Raw genomic sequence first — 16304 nt, 5'->3', positions numbered from 1 at the left:
TAAAGGAGAGCAGCATTCGTGCCCCCATGGCAGACACGGCCCGGCCAGAGCCTGGACAGGACAGGTGCTCCCTCACCTGGGAGGCCCTCCCATCCTCTCCCCTCCCAGGACACCCAGATTCTGCCCTCCCAACATACAAAACTACTCTCCACAGGGTGTGAAGAGGAGACATGGGGGGGGGGGTGTGGAGAGGCTGAGTCCCATGAAGGAAGAGCAAGAAAACCCTTCAACTATTAAATCCGTTTAGTAAAGACAATTTCGCTCATACAAAACAACAACAGTTTACAACAATCTGAGTGCTGGACACACCATCAAGAGACAGGGAGGCACCTCGGGCACTCAGAGCCCTTCCCCCACACGCAGAGAGGATCCGGGCTACTCCTCCAGCAAATCACCCCCGAGGGAGAAGAGAGCTGAAGTATTAGTGCAACCCCCTGCCCCGAAAATACCCTGGCCCAGAGGACTTCTCCCCGTGATGCTCACTAAAATGGGGGGGCCCTCCCCGCCCTCCCCCTCACTGGCCGGGACACACAAAGCTGAGTCGTTTGGGGTGGAGGTGAAGCAGCTAACGGGGAAGGGGCAGAGTCGGGACATCTTTGGTGTGAAGACTCCCCCACCCGCCCACTAGGCCACAGTGGAAATTCGCAGGACCCCACAAGTGGCGTTGCCTTTGCCCACAACGGGGAGCTGGCCAGTGCCCCCAGAGCCCAGGAGAGCAGCCAAATGCAGGAGCTCTGCATCACTTCTCAACGGCCCGGGCTCCTCCCCAAGAGCAGAGAGGAGGCCTGGTAAGAAGCGGCTAAAAATGGAGGAAAATTTGACAAGAACCGGTCAATAATGGCAGGAAGGAGAGGAAGAGAGGCTCCTCGGTGGGTAAGCGCCTCAGAGGACTAAGACCAGCACTGAGCAGGGAGCAGGGGCCGGGGCGCGGGCGGTCCGGTCTTCCTGGTCGCTGCGCCAGTGCCTACGGCACGCCTCTCTTCCTCCCGGAACCAGCCAGCAGGCAGGCCACAGGGGCCCTGGCTCAGAATCGGGGTAGGCTTCTCAGGCACTTTGGTAGACCCGACATGGGCACGGCAGGCCCGAGGAGGGCCCCTCTCCCTGCAGCCCTGCCTGCCCCAGGCCCTCGAACGCACAGCCCCAGACACAGTTGTGGGCACGTGCACACACACACGCACGCGCACAATCACACTCGCCTCTGTCCGTCTGGCACACTGGTGACATCTGAGGGCTCCAGCAGAGGTGGGTGGCATCCTGGCCCCGACCCCCCCCCCCCCCACAGGACCAGGAGCTGCCGGAATGCCTCGGCCAGCAGGGGCCTCAGGCTGTGGTGGGAAAAGACAGGGCGGGTGGGACAACACAGGGACGGTCCCTCTAAGAGGCTCCACAAATACCCTTGAACCAGCCCCCAACCTTTGCACATCCAGAGAGGAAGGGGTCTGGGTAAGGAGGCAGATTGGGGGAAAGAACAATAAAAGAAGTTTCATAAAAATTCTAAGTCAAATTACTGATAAAACTGCAAAATGAGCACAGGTTCAAGAGCATCTTGCTCCCTTCTCTCCGCACGGCCCCCCAGCCTCCCAGCCTCCCACCTCCCAGCCTCTCCCTCTCTGAGGCGGCCGGAACCAAAGGCGGGTCGCAGCCGCCGACAGGGTTCAGGGCTCCACGCCGCCAAGGAGGAGGTGAGGTGGAAGTGGACAGTTCTGTGTCTCTTCGTTTAAAAAATATATTCAGGTCGAGAGTTATTGCTTGTCCTCCAGTGGAGCGGGATGGGCTCAGAGGCTCAGTGAGCGAGGGCTGCGGCCTCCAGGGCCCGAGCTTTCTTCCGCCTCTTCAGAAGGAGAGGATTGGACGCATCTTCAATCTTCTTTATCTTGATCTGCTCGTAGTCGACACGCATTGTGGCCAAGGCACTGGTCATCTCCTCCTGGGGAGGGGGCAGGGTTCCCCCAAGGGGGAGGCAGGGGAGACAAGAGACACAAGGAAGGGCAGGGTGAGGGTGACAGAGGGTGGGAGCGGGAGACGACAGCTCGAACGCACAGCCCCAGCCCCGCCTGGGTCACCAGACCCTGGCCACAACACTGCTGCTGTTCTCCCAGGGCCCCTCCCCCACAGCCCCGCTGGAACCAGCAAGAGGCACTGAACTGGGAGTTAGGGAGCTGGGCTCTGGGCCATCCCAGCCCATCGCTAGCCGCGGGACCTTGAGCAGGTCACGCCCCCTCTCTGGACCTCAGTCTCCTCATCTGCAAAATGAGGAGGTGATAGCAGACAGCCTTTCAGGTCCCTCTAGAGTGCCAGTGAGCAGTGGGCTTGTAGGGAACCGCCGCAGCTGCATTTAGACTGACACAGTTCCCCAGCGCAGCCCGGTCAGGGAAGTGGCTCAGGGTCACTGCTCTTGCTGTAGCAGAGGCCCCTGGGGCGAGCGCGCACAGACCCCCCCCGGAGCACCCCTGCAGCCAGTGGTCCCCTCACCTTGACGTCCTCCCACCGCTCCTTGTCCTCCTTCAGGACCCGGCTGGTGTGCAGTGGGGTTTGAGGGACCTTTGTTGATTGCTGGGGAGGGACGAGAAAAGGAGGTCAAGTGAAAGCCTGGGGTGGAACAGAGTTGTGGCTGAGCCCCCGCCCCGAGGGACAGCTTCTGTGGACCAGGGTCTCTCTGGCCCACCAGACTTACCATGATCCAGGGGTGGTTCATAAACTCCGTGATGGTCATTCTCTGAGTGGGCTCTGTTTTCAGCAGGTTCCGGATGAGCATCTTCACTGCGGGGGTGAGGCAGGGAGACACTGTTCAGGGGACATTCTCTCTCTTCTGCTTCTTCCCCAAGTTTTAAGGGAGAAACCAGATGCAGGGGCAGGGGGTGGCTGCAGGGAGGCAGATTGCCCGAGGAACTGGCCCTGAGCCAGGTCCTTCACAGACAGGACGGACCAGCAGGGAGGAACACAGGTACAGACCCACTGCCACACCACACACATGGGCAGGACGCCCACAGGACACACGCGTGTGCAGGTGTGGGGTCCTTACCTTCCTCCGATACTTCTGACCATTCTGGGTTGGGAAATTCATACTGGCCCATTCGGATGCGACTCTTCATGCCCGGAGAGATGGCAAGACCGTGGTTGGAATAGAAGGGGGGGTACCCACACAGCCTGGACCAAGAAGCAGGAAGGGAGGGACAGTGCTGGGGTTATTAGAGGCCTTGACCCAGGGACAGGGTGGGAAACGGGCTTCTTGTAAAGGTCACGGAGAAACTGGAACTCGTGGATTTCAGGCACAATAGGTGAAGTCAAAAACAGGGCCCAGAAATCCAACACACCAAGTATCTAAACCACACATTTTCCTGCCTGTTAGCTAGTTTATACCCAGCGCTTAGCTATCAGAATTCAATAAGCACTGAGAGAAGGGGACATGCAGGGGATTTCCAGGGAATCCCCCACCCAGAAGGGGATTCGAACCTTTGCTTCTTCCTCGGCCTCCTTCTCTGCCCTGCCCCAGCCCAGCCCCAGCCTACCCCCTAGGCCGTCCCTGATACACTCACAGGATGTACATGATGACACCCAAGGACCACATGTCACAGGACTTGTCATACTTCTCTGGACCCAGCACTTCTGGAGCTGCAAACCAAAGGTCAATGTGGGTGGATCTGGCCCTTGGACACTGTGATACACCCCAACTTCTCTGTGGATCACGCTCTCCGTCCCAACCCTTCAGCCCATCGTGATGGTCCTGTAGCTGCAGGTAGGAAGGGGGACAGCCATAACCCAGTGGGGCTTGGGTGGGGGAGAGCAGAAGGGCGTCTTCCAAGAGGAACCCTGGGGCTAGAATCTGAAGATGAAACAACCCCTGAACTGAAGAGCCTTTCCGGCCCATGCTGTCCACTTAATTTGACAAACATGAGTTTATTCTGTGCCAGTCAGCTGGGGCTCCAGAACGACATCTGTGCCCCAGACCCCACTGGGAATCCGAGGGCAATGACAGCTCTTCTTGGGGAAATTACATGTGTGCACAAAATCCTGCCTATAATCTCAGACAAATTAATCTCCTCTAACGCCTCAATCCCACCTTAACTCTGACAAGCCCTACTTCTGGGCAGGTCACATCAACGCCAGCTCCAGAAAGGGACAGAGGACACGACTGTCCCAGGCCCAGTGGCCGCTGAGAGCTGTAGAGCGCGCCTGAGAACGGCTCGGGGGAAAGACAAGCTCCCTGGGCCTCCTCTGGACTTACCCACGTAGTACGGCGTATAACAAGGAGTGGTCAAAGAGTTGTGGCTGGTGGTTTCCTTGGCAAAGCCAAAATCTGTGAGTTTCAGGATGGCGTTGGGCCTTTTGGAGGTGTACAGGAGATTCTCAGGCTACAGGGAGATAGAGAGACAGACAGAGGGCGGCTCTGCTGAGCCTGTGAGGAGCCATGGGAATCAGAAGGGTAAGGATTCCTGTCTTCCCTCATCCTTTCAACCATCATCTGTGCCCCTCCACGGGCACGCCACAAGGAGTGTTCCTGCCTTCTGAGAGCTGACAGTGTACATGGAGACAAGAGACAAACACAGAGAACCACCTAACAAACACCACAGGGACCTAGGAAACCAAAGGTGTGACTATGTGGTACTGACGAAGGAGGGCCACAGGGCTAGGCATAGCCACAGAAGGCTTCGCTCCTGGGTTTGGGGGTTTGCCCAGAGAGGGCAGAGAATGGCACCCTGCCCCATTCTGCCCTCAGGAACCAGGCAGCAAGGATGCAGGGTCACCATGGCCCCCGCCACACCTTGGCCGGGGGGAGGGGCAGCAAAGCGCAGCGGGTGGTACCTTGACATCCCGATGAGCAATGTTGATTGAGTGCAAATACTGGATGGCCTCACCGATGCTCTTCATGATTTCTGACGCTTCTGGAGCCGTGAGGTGGGAGAGAGAAAGAAAGGCACAAGATGTGCTGTTAGGTTTGATGACACAATACACTCAGTCCCCTCCCATCAGCCCCAGGCTCGCTGCACCCACCACCCACCCTCGAAGCCGAGAAACGAGGAGAAGCTGTGCTGATTTAGTGGGCACGGCAGGCCTGGCAGCGAGCTGGAGCAGGCTGCGGGCCGCAGCATATTCCGTAGACAGCAGGCTCTGGAGCCCCCCTTCCCACAGCCCTGCCCGCCGGGGCCTGTCCCCACAACAGACCCTTTCTACCTCTTTCTGTGAACGCTTGGTCTCCTCGGTCCTGGATTCGGCTGAAGAGTTCTCCACCATCCAAACTGAAACAAAGCCCCAGTCAGATCTGACGGGGACAACATCCCACCACCCCTCCCCTCTCCACTAAAAGGAGTCAAGCTTTGGCATTTCGAGCTTCGGGGTGCAGAGCCGGGCAGTCCCCAGAGGGCGAGGGGCCTGAGCAGGAAGTGGGGCCAGGCCGGGCTGCTTACCACTCCATGACGATCAGCAGGCACTTCCTGCCCGCATACAGGTTCTCGTAGACATCCACGATCCGCACGATGTGGGGGCACTGCGAGGCCCGCCAGTGCAGCTCCACCTCCCGGCGGGCCTTGGGGCAGTCCTGAAGCATCTGCAAGCCAGAAGGCCTCCTGTGTGGCTACACTGTCTCTGCAGGTAGACAGGTGCTACCACCTGGCATGGGTGCCCGCCAACATCCCCACTGGTGGACCATAAACTCCCTGCTACTGCTGGGTCTCTACCATCTCGCTTGGCATCTTCTCTGGCCTCTCCAAAACCCTGACTTAGAGTTCTGTAGCTCCCTTCTCTGACCTAAAAGAAACTTTAAGATGACCCCGATGGGGCCCTGACGGCTACACTGAAATCCGCCCTTGGACCATTCTGTCTGGGGGGCCCTTCCTAGCTATGCGTCAGAAGTCTATTCTAGGAGGTAGGCAGCTGTTGGGCACTGGGAGACGGGGTAAAGGAGACACTGAGGAGAAAGACAGACTGAAGAAAATGGATACCATTATAGAAAGGAGCCTAGAGAAAGGAGAGACTCCAGAATCAGTAAGAAAATGTACTTCCAAGATCCCTCAAAGTCCAGCACACCAAATCCAGAGCAATGTGCTTTCTACCTCTGTGATTTACTTCATTCAAACAACCGACCGCCTAGGGAGTCAGCCTGATGGGGTCTGAAGGCTGCTTCTTCCTAGGTTTGCCACCTTGATCAAGTTCCTTAACTCACGAGCCTCCTTCCTCTGCCTTCTTCCATGGACCAGGGGGCCAGGGGCAAATGGAACCTGGATCCCTCACCTGGATCCCTCACCAGCTTCAGGGGCTGAATCTTGACAAACCCAAGCCAGTTCCTGAATTCCTTTACTAGTGACTAGCTTGGGAACAAGCGTAAGACCCAACGCTGGCCAAGAAGAACTTTGTGACAAATCTGCTAGAGGCCTCTTAAAGGGAGCACAAGGAAGCTACAGCATCTTTCCCGCATATGGCACCTGGAACCACAGCAGCCCTCTTAGCGCCATAAGAGAGACCAGCATAAGAGGACAAATCAGCGCACTGAGGAAGGCAAGCAGGAGACGTGGCAGCTACCGGGTCCTTGCTGACACCAATGAGCATCACTCAGGACTTGTTTTTGGCAAGATAATCATCTTTCCTTACTATTTAAACTGCTTTTAGTAGAGTTTTTTATTGCTCCCAGAGCCAAAGGCATCCTGGCCTATCCCTGTGTAAAATGGGGGATAGATCTGCTGCAAGGATTAAATGAAACAATTCTGCAAAGCGCCTAGCAGCGTCCCTGGCATATGCCCAACAACCAGGGCTGTCACTTTCACCACAGAATGTCTGCTAAAGGCACAGCGCAGATGCCAGAATAATTAAGACAAAGACCCTGACAGACTTACCATCTCTGTGAGCCGTCAAGATTAGCCCCACATGGCTCTACGCAGTTGGGGGATGCAGCAGGAAAGGCTCAGAGATCTGCTGGGCAGTGCAGGAAGCTTGGTCAGAAAGATCAGATGGCCAGGGTGGAGCCAGATTACAGAGGGCAGCAAAAGGCAAATAAAGGAATCTCCAGCAATAAAGCTAGAATTCATCACACCGCAGCCCATGATATATTGGGCCTTTTCTAACTGAGCAACTGACATTTTATGGGATGAGGAAACTGAGGCTCAGAGAAATAGTGTGTCCAGGGCTAAGTTCCTAGGGAAAGGCAGAGCCAGGGTTGGAATCCAAGCCTGGCAGATTCCAAAGCCCAAGCCTTTTCCATGACACCACAAAGCTTGACGAGGAGGGGTGGAGGCCGAGACTTGTCAGTTTCAGACAGACAACTGTGGAATGACCTTGCAGAGGCAATCCCCAAACAGGTGCCCATAGTTCCCTCTCCCAGGGAGCAAGCAGGAGGCAAGGTCCCCATGGGGTCACACTGCCACCTAGTGGCCATCTGGGGACACTGCACAGGTTCGGAGTTCTGCCCCCGACAACTTTATCATGGACCAGAAAAACAGTTTATTTTCCTTTCCCATGCCCTAAGAAAAGCAGGAGGCGGCACTGGCCAATTTCATTTGCATGTAACTCAACTCAACAGGCATTTATTGGGTCCCACATTGTGTTGGATGCCAAGACGAAATAGAAGAGTCCCAATCTGAAAGAATTCAGGCTGGGGGGGGGGGGGTGGTGGTGCCAGGGTACTAGGGGAGGTAGACACAGAAACTACTTATAACCCAGTGAGATAATGTGCTATATGACCAATAAGTTCAAAGCGGTCAGAAGCAAAATTTCTCAGAGCAGCCACATAAGAAAGATCTCTCTCGCCCCCTACAGGTACATCGATCACTATGAGGCCCAGAGAGGAAGATTCACTCAGAGGCAACATTAAGTTGTGGATTTACAATCAGAGGAGGCTTGGGCCCCGGTCTGGAATGTGCCAATATCTCCACTGACTTTGGAGAGATCATTACCTTCCTAAGCCTGTTTTGCATCTATAAGTGAGGGGGTAATGCCTACCTGGCCCCCTCCCTCACAGAGCCATCCTAAGCACCTAATGAAAGAATACCTCTGAAGAGTGCTTTGTGATCGGATAGGCACTCGTCACTGTAAGCCCCAGCATAACTGCCACAGCACAGGGACCCTCTCCGTCACCTGAGTTGAGGCTGGAGCTCAGTGATGAAGCCGGTACAAGTCACCAACAAGACTACAGGCTGAGTTTATGTTTGCCACCCAGTGACCACAGCCTGGGAAGCAGCTTCAAGCTCTGACCAACTATGCTAAGTGAGGACATACCAAGGCCCAAACCCAAGGGCCCCTTGGTCCCTCTTGAACTCAGAGCTTGCACTCCAAGTTCTGCTCTTTCTGCCTTAGACAGGTTAGACTATGTGGCAAAGAAGGACCTGCAGTCAGAAGGCCTGGGTTCAAGTCCCACGTCCAGACTTACACACAACTCTTCACCTGGTAGACGAGCCAGATGGCCCCAGTACAACACACGTGGCCTCGGGAACCATGTACACCTCACATCCCGGCTCTGTACTTCCTAGCTTGTGTCAGGTAAGCCAATCGACCTTTCTGAAAAAGGTTTCCTCATTTGTAAAACAGGATTAGATTTAGTGAAATCAGTAAATTGGAAAGAGCAGTATTTTTAAACGATAAAAGAAACATAAGAATTTCCCGTGAAGCCTGGTGCTTGGCATTCAGGTATGTGTTTATCAGAAATCCCTAAATGGATATGAAGACCAACTCAAGCCATGAAAGCAAGACCTTCAACTGAGGCAGGCAAGCTGGTTGATGTCATGCGGGGAGAGCCTGAAGGGCCAAAAAGGCTTTGTAGACAGCTGTGGGGTGCAGAAAGCCTGGAGGGAGGCTATCAAGAATGTCCTAATCTGGAGAACGGAGGAGCGAAGTAAAGAACAATGGGGGGGGGGGCGCAGCGCTGAGCTCCAAGCCAGAGGAGACAGGAAATGAAACAGGATTCCTGAGGTACTGTCAGGGGCCACCAGCAGTTTCAACCAGAAGCCAACAGAGTCACCTAGGAAAGATAGGAAAGGCTCACCTCTCCGGCATGGACAAAGACAGTGGAGGCCAAAGGGCCCAGGTCTATAGATCTCAGGGACCCAGACTGGAGGAAGGAAGGGTCTTCCCACTAAGAAGCCACATGCCCTTAGACACAAAAAGCCTAGAAAGGGTTTATGAAATATTTTGAGCCCACGCAAAGCATGGAACAGATACTGTGACTTGTCTCCACCCCCTGTAGTTCGCGTCTGAAATTCTCTTGCACTGTAGAAAAGGTTAATTGTTGCATGTGCTAAATTGCAATGCAATAGGCAAGGCCACCTACCAAGTGTGGCAAGGGCCAGGGACCAGGCCACAGAGCCCACTGCCTGGGGAGGAACCTTTACGATGGCAGTGGCAATGAGGGAGACGTGGGAGCGCTCCCAAAATACTGTTCCATGCCTCAATTTGCTGGCACCTGAAGGGAAGAGGAATGGGGCCCCCAATTCTGGTTGTTTATGGCCCCGTTATCCCCCCTTCCATCATGGGGCCACAGGAGAAGAGTCAGGAGTAGTCAGCATCCTAACCCTAGCTGAGCCAGAGAAATGGGAAGAAACAGAGCCCTGGGCCCGATGCATGGCTCGCCGGCAATGAAGACACGAGGACTGAACAGGAAGGAACAAGCCCCGGGCCCCAAGGGATCATCCCCTTGACAAGCTCTAATATTTGCCAGGTGTGTGAACTTGTGGAAGTCTCTCACCCCTCTGTGCCTCGGTTTCCTATCTGTTAAAACAGGATAATAACAGTACTTGCCTATATTAAATGAGGCACATGATTAAATAGATGTATATCCTGTAAATTACTAAGAGCAGTGCACGGCACATCGTGAGCAGCCCATTAGTGCCTGCTATTATTTTTCTGCGCCCACTTCCCACCCATGCTGTTGCAGACTCCCACAGGGGGTGGGCAGCTGGGGTCCCGCTCACACCCATCTCATTTCAGGGGTTACGAACAGCCCCAGGCACTGGGCGGAGGGAAAGCCAGAATACTGGAAGGGAGGCAGTCTTTGGCGTCCCAGCCCTGTGCTCTCCCTCTGCCTGCAAACACCACCTAAACTGGACAGCTGGGGGCGGGGTGCACCCATCGTGAGAGGAGGAAGCTGTCCCTTCCCAAGACTGACTGGGAGCCAAGAGCGATGCAAAAGTCTGAGTCAGGCACTGGGAGTGATGCCGGTGAGTGGTGTGTCCTTAAAGCGGACCTCCTCGGGTGCTCGCAGCAGGAATTCAGCAAAGGCCCCAGCCCCGCTCCCGAACTCTGTGCTTAACGGGTGCTGGTGCTAAGTACTCCAAACAGGGAACCCTCATGCCCACCCCGGAGGGAGCATCCTGCTTTATAGATGAGAAGACTCAGGCTCGGAGAAGCTAAGCAATTAGTTCGAAGCCTTCCAGCCGCTGCCCGTGGCAGGGCTGGAATTTGATGCCTGTCCTCACTGCTCCTCAGGCTCCTCTTCCATCACCCCATGGTAAACCGGTAGAGGCACAGAACCTGCCCAGACAATGTACCTATGTACGTTGTGATAGCAATGCCAAAATCAGGGGCTGAAAGAGGGTACAGGCCTGAAAGTACAAACCCTTTGATCCTGAAATCCCGCTTTCAGAATTATATCCTAAACTACTCTCCTAGACAGAGCCTTAAGGTATGCACATCCCAATCCCGAGTCAGTTACACCAACCAGAAAGTGGAGGCCCAACAAACAAGACTGCTTTTTTTTTTAAGTGCACTTATCTATACAATCAATTATGAAAGTGATGTTTGAATAGAACATTTAATGCGGAACGGATTCCCGTGTCTGTTAGATTCTCGGTCGCCCCCAGTCACGGTCAGTGGTGGCACTCACTCTGTTTTGTTCTTTGCAGCACAAATCCCAATCTTAGTTTCCTTATTCTGACTCATCAGAAAGTGTCTGATAGTAAGTGAAAAAGCCGAGTTACAAAAGCCTTATTATGTAGGGTACAGTTCTCTCTATATATTTATACCTGGGGGGGCCGGGTGCAAAAGGAATGGCATTCATACTCAGTAAAATGCTAATCGGAAAAATGCTAATCGGAATTCTCTCTGAAAAGCAGGATGACAGTGACTTCCTTTTTTCCTCCTTAGATCTTTATTTTCTAGGTGATTTATACAATTAGCATTTGTACTTTCTAAAGAGGCAAAGAAAGAAGCTTAGCTTTCCAAATGTAAATTGGAGGCTGTCATCCACACCCCAGGCCCCGTGGCCAGGAAGCCAAGGGAAGCAGAGGCTCGGGGCTTCTCTGCCAGGCAGCTCAGCCACCCCAAGTCCATGGCAGGGGGCTGCCGTCTTGGGAGTCTGGAGCAGGAAGGCAGCTCACGCCGGCAGGTGCAGGCTGCTGTCAGGCGGGGGGGGGGGGGGGGGTGTGAGCAGATACTGAGCACTATAGCACAACCGGGTCCGTCATCCTCTGTCCTCTCCAGCTCCACTCCACCCTGACTTAGCCCTCCAGGTCCCCAGCTAGCGGGCCTCTGCGTCAGCTCATTCACCTCTCCTTTCAGTCTGGAGCTGGGGAACTGGACCCCACGGCCCTGTGCTAGCGAAAAAGGGAGATGTGAGGAGGCCCCGAGGACACCGGACCAGGACACACTGTCCTTACATCATTTGATCTCTGTCTGGGCCCTTCAAAGCCCCCATCCCTGGAAATGGAGCCAGGGAGGGAAACAGGGAGGAGACACACAGCAGGCACAGCCTATGGCACAAGGGCTCACCCTCCCAGATTGCCATCACTCGGCAGACGTCTGGAGGACCCAGCACACGCCACATGCTGTTTTGGAGAGGGCTGTGATAGAACAGACAACATAGTAAATAAGGCCTGTGCCCCACAGAACTTCCATATGAATGTAGGAGGGACATAATGAAAATGTAAAAAAAAAAAAATTTTTTTTAAATTATATCTTGTGATCTGTGTGTAAAGGAACTAACTAGGGTGCTGCCAGAAACCAGCAATGGCGGTGAGGGAGACTCTCCCTCAGCCCCCCAAATTACAGAGAGCTGCTTACAGCCTGGAGACACGGTCACTTGTCTGCTTACATCTAGGGCAGCTCAGGAACATAAGAGAGGACAGATAAGTCTTGCTTGAAATGATTTTCCTCTACACCTATGGGGGTGTAGGGTGGGAGGGAGTATGCCCCCTTCTAGAACTTCTGCAAAGCTCAGTGAGGAGCTACTGATGGTCCTCCCCTAGAAAATGATCTAAGCAGAAATCTAACAGCTGAGTTTGTAGGTTACTGAAGTAAAAGTAAAAGAAGGTTACAGTAAAGTAAAAGATACACAGAAGTACCGCATCAGGGTCCCTGGCTGGTGCACACATTCCCAAATATTTGGCTGGAGGTAAAAGTGGTTCTCTATTTGCTACCAGCTTTCGTTATCGTGACAGGGAAAAATCCCCACCCAGAACAAAAGTAAAACTTACAATGGGGAATCCAGTACTAAAAGCCTTGAGACAACCACACCACACTGTCCAGAAGACTCCTGGACCTTCCTGTGGTTCCCATCGTCTCTCTCCAGGACCTTCCCGGGGCAGCCACAAAGGACCAAGGTTCAACAAGAAGGCAAGAAGCTTAAAAGCCACACCATAAATGACAATTAAAAGAAAATATTTGCATCACATAATGGATAAAAGGCTAACTTAACTCTGGCAAATCAATTGTAAAAGATTAACAATCCAATATAAAAATGGCCAAAGAATAAGAACAGGCAGTTCAAAGAGAAAGGAACACAGATGGCCAAATGATTCTTGATGCAACTCATTAAGAGTGAAATGCTTATAAAAACAACGATAGTAATTTCACCAGAATGGCAAAAATGTTTTAATGTTTGACCAAAAACAAAACAAAATAAAACTCCTGGGTTTCTGCCAAGACTTGAGAGGAAAGAGCACTCTCACATACGCTCGGGAGAATATCAGCGAGTACACTGTTTGAGGAATCTGGCCATATCTATCAAAACTGTAAATGTTCAAACCTTGCACAAAGTCATTGCCCAGCTAGGAAATCATCCTGCAAATATGTTCCTAAAGCATTTTAATGGCCCCAAGCTGGTAACAACATATGCCCACCACTTTGGAGGAGTCGGGTAAAAGGCAGAGGATTTGGTGCGCAGGCCGTGCAGGGGAGAGACAGGGCTGCGGTGAAAAGAGGCTGCTCACAAACAGGAGAGCAAACAAAGCACAGGACGACGCTTTGGCTTTATCATTACCAGCCTAGTCTGTTTAGCGGACCTTCATTGGCAATACTTAAGTAACTGTTAAAGTCTATTCCTAAAGGCAAGAAGCAAACACACAAATTAATTAACCATTAATTAACCAAAAGGTTAATTAATGGTTAACTGTAAATGGTGGTAATATAGGTAATATAGGTGTTTTCTTCTTTGGTGTGTTTCTTAAATTTTGAAAAATAAAAAAAAGTACTGAACAGAATAGAAAATATAATACCATTTGGGTGGTTTTGTGTCTTAAGGCAGAGAGGAGAAGGTACATGGGCTTGTAGATGCTTGCAATTTTTCTGGATGAATTTACTCCCCCAAAAATGTTAAGGGTGTTGAACCCCAGGGAGTAGGTTCTAGAGAGAAACTTGTGTTTTTCCTGTTTTCCCCCCTTTTCATTTCCACTTGATATCTTCGGGTACTACTGGGATCTTACCATCTGCATATATTTCTCTTTAAAAATTAAGCTGAGGGGTTTAGATTCTAGGATGCAGTATGCCCCAGTTCTTATTTGGCCCCTGACCTGACATAGTGACACAGCTGAATGGGCCCCAAAGCAAGCCGACCTTCCTGCTAGCGAGGGAGGGAAACAGAGACAGGGTATCCCACCCTGGCCACAGGACGGAAGAAGAACCTGGTGTCACTCTTAAGTATGAGGGCTACCCAGCTGATGGAAAGGCTTCATATCTTCCTGGAGAATATAACCAATATATAATGAAGAGCAGGCCAGGGCCCCAAACCACCAGTGCTAACCACTTCTGACTTATATGGGAAGGAATACTGCACACAGTGGGGATGTCAAGTACTCTGGGTCTTACATAGGAAACTGAAAGACTGGGGGACACAGATATTTCTCTTTCTTCCAGCAGGTGATGAGTACTTTGAAAGAGAAAGAGGAATTTTCATGTATACCACATCAACCATGTGTCAGGTGCACTTTATATTTAGAAAGCACATTATACTTAAGCCTCCTAACAGCCCTGTGGATGAGGGTCCACTGCCGACTCCATTCACAGGCGTGGAACCGAGGCCCGATGAAGCAACCTGCCCAAGACACACTGCCCGCGCCAAGATGCAGACCCAGTTTACACTCTAAGTTCCAGGTTCTCTTCTTCACTACAAACAAGGCTTTGACAAACAAACCCTGAGCTGCTCCTATTAGTTTATTGTTGCCCTGGCTCCCCTCCCTGCCCGGTTCACAGGTCTGCCCCCATTTATCTCTGCATCTGTCTGGCCGCACACAGCGCTTAGTGCAGAAAAGACCTAACGTACACTTACTGATTCAATGGCAGGCTGCGCATCAGAACAGCGCACCAGCCCGTGGCTTACACCAGGGCACACGGCGTCTTTCCCGAGGACACAAGGGGGACAACAGTAGGGAGGAAACACACTCAACTCTCCCAGCTGGATTTAAGACAAAATCTGAGCGGCAGAAAGAAAACATGCCATGTTCCTTGTGGTATCTAGGTATGACTTTAAAGAATGCCGAGATGGACAAATTATCAAAAGAAACTAAGATCAGGGGGCCTGGGTGGCTCAGCTGGTTGAGTGTCTGGCTCTTGACTTTGGCTCAGATAGTGATCTCAGGGTCGTGAGATGAGTCCCACGTGGTGGGCTCGGCCCTCGGCAGAATCCGCTTGAGATTCTCTCCCTCTGTCCCTCCCCTGGTTCACAGGTGGTGTGTATAAACACACACATACTGTCTCTCTCAAATAAGTGAATAAATCTTAAAAAAAAAAAAAGAAAAGAAAAAAGAAGAGGGGCACCTGGGTGGTTCAGTCGGTTAAGCATCTGCCTTCAGCTCAGGTCACGATCTCCGGGTCCTGAGATCAAGTCCCATGTGGGGCTCCCTGCTCAGCAGGGAATCTACTTCTCCCTCTCCGTCTGCCGCTCCCCCTGCTAGTGCTCTCTCTCTCTCTCGTGCACTCTCTCTCTCTCTCTCTCTCAAATAAATAAATAAAGATCTTAAATAAAAAAAGGAAAAAAAGAAAGAAAGAAATTAAGATGGAAGGAGGTCAGCAACACTGCTTCTGGCCCACGCAGCCTCCAACAACTTGACCCTGTACAAGTGACAAAGCAAATTCAAATTCTTAATTAAAATGATAAATGCCATGTCATCGTCATCACTCCAGTTTAGTGGAATGAGATTCATGGCATGTATGCCTTCATCAACAGATCCATTGGAGCTGGAGAGAGTTGAGAGAGAGAAGAAGTGTAAAAAGAAGGATCCTACAAATCAAGAGGTACACACACACACACACACACACACACACACACACACACACACACCCCTGACAATAACTCCACAATTCCACATGCCCAAATCTGGCGGACAGCAGAGTGTGGGGAAAAGGCAAAAGAACCAGAAGTTAAGTAATTCTTGCAGTAAGCTAGGAGAGAATAGACGGTAGAAGATACGAACTTCTTAGCAGAAATGGTCCAGATGGAAGATAGAGCTCACGTCACGCAGCATGAACTCGAGGACATCTGACAGAGACAGACGCAAGGCTTTTTTTTTCGCCCTGCAAAGAGCATGGCACTTGATAAATTCTTGCCGTGCCTTTCTAAAGAGTTTACCTGTCACAAAGCCAGAGGTGCAAAGAAGGGAAATGTTCCTTGAACTCAGTTCTAACCAGGAAGCAAAGTCTAGTAAATTACGTAGGAAAAACAAAACACCTGTAAGTTAGCAAAAACAGTAACAACAAGAATACCACATTGGGAGGAAGTAACCTTGTCATTTTCAGAGTTCAAAGGAGGGAAGAAAAAACCAGGGGACAAAAACAGTTGTTTAGCCTAGACCTGCAGAAAACCAATATTTAGATGTTGACACAACGGAGCAGTAGAAGCAGAGATCCCACAGGGGAAGGCATTTTGCAAGATGACATCTGGTCTCTCTCAAGTAGATTCTGAGCACGTAAAGCACAGTAATCCCTGAAAAAAGGTGGGAGGCAACCACGGATGGTTAGGTCCAGAGGGCAGGGAGCCCTGATGAGCTTAGATACTGAAGACAGGACAGACCCTGAGAGTGGCGTGGGCTCATAAAACAGAGCGAGCAGGACTTGAGAAAACACAAGAACTACTCCAGACTGCCTGCACCCTACATGCAAAGCCATAACAGAAA

The 16304-nt window shown here is 52.0% G+C and overlaps 1 protein-coding gene across 2 annotated transcripts in view; it reads right to left on the bottom strand.

The window, feature by feature from the left end:
* Positions 1-225: 225 nt before the first annotated feature.
* Positions 226-16304, bottom strand: part of MAPKAPK2 (MAPK activated protein kinase 2) — a 45356-nt gene continuing 29277 nt past the window's right edge. Inside the window, exons 2-10 of one of the 2 annotated variants that reach the window (XM_028120172.2) lie at positions 5406-5545; positions 5164-5237; positions 4804-4883; positions 4226-4352; positions 3537-3612; positions 3023-3147; positions 2675-2760; positions 2473-2553; positions 226-1927 (exon numbers count right to left, since the gene is read on the bottom strand). In XM_028120172.2, coding sequence (XP_027975973.1) covers positions 1784-1927; positions 2473-2553; positions 2675-2760; positions 3023-3147; positions 3537-3612; positions 4226-4352; positions 4804-4883; positions 5164-5237; positions 5406-5545 — 933 coding nt within the window. In that variant the 3' untranslated portion in view covers positions 226-1783. The remainder of the gene's footprint in view (positions 1928-2472; positions 2554-2674; positions 2761-3022; positions 3148-3536; positions 3613-4225; positions 4353-4803; positions 4884-5163; positions 5238-5405; positions 5546-16304) is intronic. The other variant, XM_028120173.2, reaches the window with a different exon arrangement.

The sequence above is a fragment of the Eumetopias jubatus genome, unplaced genomic scaffold, assembly GCF_037043125.1.
Source record: "Eumetopias jubatus isolate StellerSeaLion01/CBP00866 unplaced genomic scaffold, mEumJub1_p1.0 scaffold_12, whole genome shotgun sequence".
NCBI lineage: Eukaryota > Metazoa > Chordata > Mammalia > Carnivora > Otariidae > Eumetopias > Eumetopias jubatus.
This window is presented reverse-complemented; position numbering and strand designations above follow the sequence as displayed.